The sequence below is a fragment of the Oreochromis aureus genome, linkage group 3, assembly GCF_013358895.1.
Source record: "Oreochromis aureus strain Israel breed Guangdong linkage group 3, ZZ_aureus, whole genome shotgun sequence".
In the NCBI taxonomy this organism is placed as follows: Eukaryota; Metazoa; Chordata; class Actinopteri; order Cichliformes; family Cichlidae; genus Oreochromis; species Oreochromis aureus.
In genome coordinates, this window is record NC_052944.1 from 36322589 (window position 1) to 36330190 (window position 7602).

At 37.1% G+C, this 7602-nt stretch overlaps 1 protein-coding gene across 1 annotated transcript in view; it reads left to right on the forward strand.

The window, feature by feature from the left end:
* LOC116327164 overlaps positions 1-7602 on the forward strand; it is a 50618-nt gene extending 43016 nt beyond the window's left edge. The window contains exons 35-43 of the mRNA XM_039610093.1: positions 777-980; positions 1130-1255; positions 1365-1558; positions 4093-4269; positions 4354-5727; positions 5822-5863; positions 6378-6428; positions 6543-6609; positions 6878-7602. Coding sequence (XP_039466027.1) covers positions 777-980; positions 1130-1255; positions 1365-1558; positions 4093-4269; positions 4354-5727; positions 5822-5863; positions 6378-6428; positions 6543-6609; positions 6878-6936 — 2294 coding nt within the window. The 3' untranslated portion in view covers positions 6937-7602. The remainder of the gene's footprint in view (positions 1-776; positions 981-1129; positions 1256-1364; positions 1559-4092; positions 4270-4353; positions 5728-5821; positions 5864-6377; positions 6429-6542; positions 6610-6877) is intronic.

Genomic DNA, 7602 nt, shown 5'->3' on the forward strand with positions numbered 1-7602 from the left:
GGGCAGACAAACAGTTTCCCCTCTTGGGTTTCCAAGCACATTATAGTAGGTGTTGCAGATTATGACAATTTGTGTCCAAATAGAGTATTAGGATGTGTTTTTACTGTAATATTTTATTGTGAATGGCCTGATATTCTTCTTTATAGTTTTTTGCAGTCCAGGTTTTTTCCTCACAATACATGGAATGTAATATGTAATATGTAATATGTTTTGCTTTTGAATTCAGCATTTAAGCAATATTTTGATACACAATTGCAGTTGGTTATTCCCAGAAAAATTTGGGTTAGATGAGATAAGGGACTCACTTTTAAAGTCAGCTGTCATTCTAAAACGGTGTAGTGTAGTATCAGTTAGTATCTAAAACTTTTGACCACCCCAGTTAACACAATGTCAAAGGAACTAGTGGCTTAGTTGACAAAATGTTAGTTATTGCATTCACAGCTTAAACAGTCTCTTACTGAATGTATGAGCTATTTTGGAAAATGCATCTTCAGAGCTAAGAATTTTAAAAATATGTGGAGAAATGTGGCAAAGAAATGGAGAAATATTGTAACTGGAGGGGAGTAACTAATTTGATAGGAAACTTGCAAACTGTCCTTTAATTAACGGATGAATATTTTATCGACATTATTGTTTTAGGCTTGGATTGCTAAGATGTAAAGTTTCAGTGTACAAGAGCAGAAAACCAGGAGTATTCAAAAATGTTGTTATTGTTATTACAAATATTTTATACCTCTTTTGTTGGTTTAATTTGAACATTTCACTTTTAATTACAGGAGTTTATGAATGTAGGCTGATGCGCACAAACGACAAAGCATTTTTTCGCCAGAAATCTGAAAAATCATTTAGTCTGAAAACAAAACCCACAATCACAGTCTCACCAATCAGACAGTATGTGCAATGTCTCGGAGAAAGTGTGGCTTTGAATTGCAGTGTGAGTGGTGGGTATGAGGTTGAGTTTCGGGGCTTTTCTGGTGCAGGTAAGCAAAACACAAAAATCAACAAAATGCAAATCTGTGATTGAGAAACATTTTATATCACAGCATCTTTCACTAAAACATATTTAATGTGATTAATATTTTGTAACTTTTCAATCTTGATATTGTCCTACTCTCTAATTCTCCTATAGGTAATTCGATTACCTATAATTATATTGCACCTCAAGGTTGTGAACAGGAGGAAAAGACATTCACCTGCCAGTCAATAACCCAACCCGTATTTACAAAAGCAATAACACTACAGTTATCCTCACAGGGTGAGTATCAGTTAGTACATTCAGATATTCACAAGTATGATCATGAGTCAAACATACAAAATGAAAAATGCATATTAAAACTACTGATGTATTTTTTCTCTCTTCATAGGCGCTTACTGTATAAATGACACATTTGGCCAAGGAGATATAGGTTACAAATCTGCAGTGCCCTGTTATCCAAAACTTGTGGGACCAAATAAGGTGGGAGAAATAACTGCAGTGTGTAAGGAAAATAAGAAATTTGACGATGTTGAATACAACTGCATCCTGTTGCCAGTTCAGGAGCTGCTTGACCAGTCCCAGGTAACCTAGCTCTCTGGTTGTTTCCAACAACAGTTCATGAATCATTGATTAGATTAAGGAAACACAATGCAAATCAAATCAAATTACTTTTATTGTTACATCAAATTACTGGTACACTGGTACAGCACATGTGAGTGAAATTCTTGTGTGCAAAGCTTCAAGCAACAGTGGTGTGCAAAATACAAGAAACAAGGGAAATATAAGAATAGGAATATGAGAACTATAAGAATAAATATATGTACAAATATAAGAATGTATGCACATTATTAAATATGTAGGTGTGTGTGTGTGTATACATATGTATAGAATATACAGAGGTCAGATGTAGTAATGGTCTGAGTCAAACCCTAATTCTGCAACTGTGATGGAGTTGGTGGGAGGTATTGTCCAGTATTGAACTTATCTTAGATAACGTCCTACTCTCCGACAGCACCTAAAATGGGTACAGCATGCAACATCACAGAGGACAGTACTGCCCACAACAGATTCATAGAAAACTATGAGTATTATCCAACAGATGTTAAAAGACCTCAGCTGCCTCAGAAAATAGAGAAAACTCTGGCCCTTCCTGTAGAGTGCAGCTGTGTTTTTAACCCACTCCAATTTATTGTCAGTGTTCACTCTGAGGTACTTATAGTCCTCCACAATGTCCCAATCAACCCCAGTGGTCACTGGTTTCCTGGTCCTCCTAAAGTCCAGCCTATTCTTTGATCTTTCTCACTTTGTGGAAGAGACTGGGTATGGTAGAAACTCGGCCACGAAATGGTAGAATCATAGTGTCACCAGACACCAATGCACATAGTGTGCAGAGGTCACTAATTTTTGGCAGAGTAAATCACTACAGACCTTCAAACTTTATAAGGCCTCCAGAGTAGTTAAAGAACAGTGCATAAGGAGCTTCATGGAAGCAAGCAGTAAATATAATTTCTATCACCAATCTCTAGGTCTTGTCTTAGCTTTTATTATAATTATTAACAAATAATTATGTACATCCATCCATCCATCGATCTTCTTCCGCTTATATGGGGCCGGATTGCGGGGGCAGCAACCTAACCAGAGAAGATTACCCTGCCCGGGATAGGGTTACTGGGGCCCTGCCCCAGAGCCAGGCCTAGGGAGGGTGCCTGAGGGCAAAGGTCTGGTGGCTGGACCTTAGTCTTCAAGGCCTGGCCAGGCACAGCCTGCAAAAGGGACATGGGCTCATCCTCCTGTAGGCCCACAGTCCTGTAGGAGGCGCCATAGGGGTCGGCTGCAATGGGTGTTAGGCGTCGAATGGGAACAGAGGCCCTGGCAGACTGATCTCCTGGTACCAAGACTAGCAAATAATTATGTGTAATAATAATTATATATCAGTATATTGGCTGTATGTAATCTAAATATAACATAATTTTTATGTGTTAAACTTTATCAGCTGCAACTGAAACTGTCATGGGCGGGGTCTGTGACCCAGCATTTTGAGTTCATGATATATTGTTTATGCCTTTTATTAGTATGGGGAGACGTTAGTTCTTGTTTTGTATTATTGGTTAGAACTTGAGGCTTCATGTTTTGTCATTTAAGTGGTTAAGCCTTAGTTTTGTTATTGATCCCCACATTTCCCCTTCCCCTGGGCTTTGGTCTCACCTGCCCTTTGTGTGCCCTTTGTCAAGCCCATGTTGTTTGGTCTGCCTCATCATGTTTCCTGTGTTATGTTGTAAGTGTCCAGTGTGTTCTTTGTTCATTGTATTTAGGTTCCCTTCCCCTGCCTTGTTATTAGGTTCATGCGTGTCAGCGGTGTTCCCATGTGTTAATGTTCCCATTGTTGTTGTCATGTTTCTGGTTGATGCTGTCATGCCTGTGTCTTGTCATGTTTTCCTGTTTATTTTGAAAGTCCAGTTTTCATGTCATTGTGTTTGAGTTTACATTTCCTGTGCATCGTTATGTTCATCCTTGTCAGCTGTTTCCTCATGTGTCTCGACTTCCCCTGATCACCTCATGTGTGTATTTAAGTCCTCTGTTTTCTATGTTTCGTTGTCAGGTCGTCTGTTTGCATCCCCACAGTGTTTCGTCATAGTTTACTCAGTGTTCATAGTTTTGTCATAGTGTTTTCACTGAGTTTCTTAGTCCTTTAGTTTTCTGAGTGTTCACAGTTTTCTTAGTTTTCATAGCTTCATGTTTTTCTTATGTGCCAACATCCAAATAAAGGATCGTCTTCTGTTCAGCCAGCAACTCCGCCTTTCAGTGTCTGCTTCTGGGTCCTGTAAACTAAACTTATCGGCGCACCCCGCCGTGACAGAAACCTTGATATTAATCTATGATTGAATATCTGTGCTGTTGATGCACAATAGTCCTGTGTGTGGTCCAGTGTTCTCCTTAAAAAGGGAATGATAAAAATGCATCAGAAGCCTCACATGTGATACAGATTTTAAAGCAAGTGCATCATTTGTGCTTAAACCAGCAGTAAAAGTAGAAGAAAGTAAAATAAGTAGAATACAAAAAATTATTAAGTGGAGTTAACATGCAACATTGTTCTTTCCTCTGTTCAAATCTCACAGTTCTTGACTGCCACTACATTGCCAGTATTTTTGGAACAGCTCAAGAACGTCACTGTCAATTATACTGATGAAGTGATTACATCTCCTCCCAACATTAAAGCTATTGTGAGAATACTCATCAATGTCGCCAACAAATCTTTATCCCTCGATATCTCAATTAGCAGAGATTCAATGGAGGTATGTTGATTAAATTGCAGACGTTTTCACATTCTACACAGTTAATGTTTTTAATCAAATATCACTCTTTTCTCTTTACTATAGAATGTCTTGATAACAGCAGGGGTTCTCACCATCAATGGAACAAAGCAAACATGGAACTTTCTGAATAACAATGACACCAGAAGCATCTTAAACAACACTGATCCTGAAAGTGTTAGCTCATCATTTTTGGACTCCCTTGAAACAATAACATCTCGTCTTGTCAATGCAACTTTTGACATTACGACAGACTTTATTCAGTTAAACAGAACTACATTCACAGACACTTTCAATGCTGAATTTAATTCTTCAGTCACAATAGAAATACCTGAGTCTAATGGAGATAACAAAACAATCACTATGATAGTATTTAACTCGTTAGATAACGTACTACCTGCAAGAGATGAGGCCAATTCATCGCTCAACTCCATAAACGGCAGGGTTGTACTTGTTCAGTCCAGTGCCAAAATCAAAAATATCTCTTTCACATTTGATATTTTAAATGATACACTGCGAAACCCTGAATGTGTCTTCTGGAACTTCAGCCTCTTTGATGGCCTGGGAGGATGGGACGGCAAGGGCTGCGAGTTAGTGTTAAACATAAATGAAACAGGAACTGTCACCTGCAACTGCAACCACCTGACCTCATTCTCCATCCTCATGTCCCCGAACAGTCCGAAGAAACTCTATTTGGACATTATAACCTACATTGGAGTTGGCATTTCTATGGGTTCCTTGGTCATATGTCTCATCATTGAAGGCCTCATTTGGAGAAAAATAAGAAAGAATGAAACCTCTTACTTGCGTCATGTTGCCATTGTTAACATTGCTGTTTCCCTCCTGATTGCAAACATTTGGTTTATAATTGGAGCGGCCATTTCAGATGCAGAAGTTAAAAACCCTCCAGCATGCACTGCAGCTACCTTTTTTATCCATTTTTTCTACCTAGCCCTGTTCTTCTGGATGCTGGCCTCAGCTATGCTGCTGCTTTACCGTACAACTAATGTTTTTGGTGGGGGTTTGTCTAAAGCATCTATGCTGGCCATCGGATTTTTTCTAGGCTACGGAGCTCCTCTCATCATTGCAACAGTAACTATAGCTGCAACTGCACCTGACAACGGATACATCCGAGAAAATACTATATGCTGGCTCAACTGGGATAAGTCCAAAGCTCTGCTGGCATTTGTGATCCCTGCACTTTCAATAGTGGTGATAAACCTCATTATCCTGGTTGTGGTTTTGTACAAAATCATAAGGAGAAGGGTTGGAACAACTGCTGCACAAGCAGAAGAAAAGCATGTTTTAGTGGTTATTGCCAAGAGTTTGGCTGTGCTCACACCATTTTTTGGCATAACTTGGGGTTTGGGAGCTGGGATTCTGGCTGATCCAACAAATGAAGGAATCCATATTGCATTCGCTTTCTTCAATTCGCTACAGGTACAAATTCATTTTTTGCCTATCTGTATGCTATGATAGTAGCATATCTAATCACTGAATCCTTGATAACTCATGTTACTCTGTTTTTAAAAAGGGCTTCTTTATTTTGGTGTTTGGAACACTGCTGGACGGTAAGGTACGTACAGTTCAATTTTAATACAGGTTAATTCAAGGAAAAATAATATAGATATTTGAATGAGGTGTACATATGAATAAATGATGATTATTCTTGAATTACTTAAAAAGTAAAGGTAAATGATATCATTTTAGTTTAACAAAAAAGTGCGTACTGGACAAAAGGAATTTAGTAATTGTCTCCTTACCTTTACTGACAAATGAATGTGAATTGTAATAATACTACACTAAACTCCTCCTTTGTCAAGTCAAACTTGCACCTTTCATTCCCATTTCATGGTTTCCTCTGTAAGCCCATTTAAATGGCTACTCAGACTTGGGGATGAAAGTAGCCAATAGCAGATGGGCCCATGCTTCAATAAATAACAGTTATGTGTATGTGGTCGTATTCTACACAAGTACACAAAAAAGCATGATGAACATCACCATTGAGCTACATGTTGGCTTGGCAACATGAATTTTAACAACAAATTTGTCTGACTTCCATAGCGTTCTAACATTTGGCATTTTATCAGGTGCGGTCAGCAATAGCATCATGGTCACAACCCTCCAGAAGTAGGACAGGGGTAAGAACTGTTTTCCAAGTCATGCGTTTCATGTTCCTTTTTTATTTCCTTTCTTGTGAATAACAGCTAATTTGCTTCTTGCATGTTAATAATATTGCATGATTTGTTTTTAAGAGCACAAGTGCTGGAAACTCAACATCAAGTGGATTTCGATTTTTAAGGAATTGGAGACGTGGAAGAGGTAAAGAACCATCAAGGAAATTAATCAACTAAGGTTCTATATAAAAATGAAGTGAAAGCTGTTTGTTTGTAGGTGTGCTTGTACTTTGATCAGGCAATCCAACAGGACTAACTGAATGGGTTGTGCATCAGCACATACACAATGTCATGCTTATATTTCTATTTATACAATTAATATTATAACTTCCAACAAAATTACAGATTCCTGGTTAGTAATGTATCTCCTGTTGTAATAACTTTACCATTCTGTTTTTTCTTTTTTTTTTTAGATGGCTACAACATGACATCCAGTGCATCCAGTGATTTGCATTCGGCTAGCAACACATAATGTATGCAGAAAACAGTGGGTATTCAGATAATCAACAACAAGTCACACACACACACTTTTTTTCTCCATATTTTTAATAAGTTAATCTTTATATATAATAAATAAATGAATAAAACATATGCTATTACAGCAATTACAATATGTTTTTGAATGGCATAATAAATGTTGAAATTGTAATTATAACTTTTAAAAAATGTTATTCATCTTTGATTTTGATTTGAATGTATGATTATCAACACAGCACAGAGTACATGTTTGTAGTTACTAATACATTTTTATTAATTTATTTTTAAACTGTTTTAGAAGAAAAGAGTTTACTTGGTTTACTTGTTCTAAAGAGTGAGAAAACATGTAAACATGAGTTAAACATTGCACTTGCAACATACACCAATCAGTGCATCAGAAAAACTAATTAAATTAAATTAAATTAAATTAATGTTATTTGCTTCACTTGACTGTCATCATGTTATGCCTGATTGGCTACTGAAAAATTAACTAAATATGCTTTTATTTTTCTTTTGTGCATTTATTGTGGTATATTTTTGTATAGCTTTGATATGCGTTAATTTTGATCCTGTTTAATAACGTATACAGCTACAATTTCCTTTCCATTACTAATTATGTCCTGAATTTGTTACACTCAGAATTATGATTAAAATCTTTTGA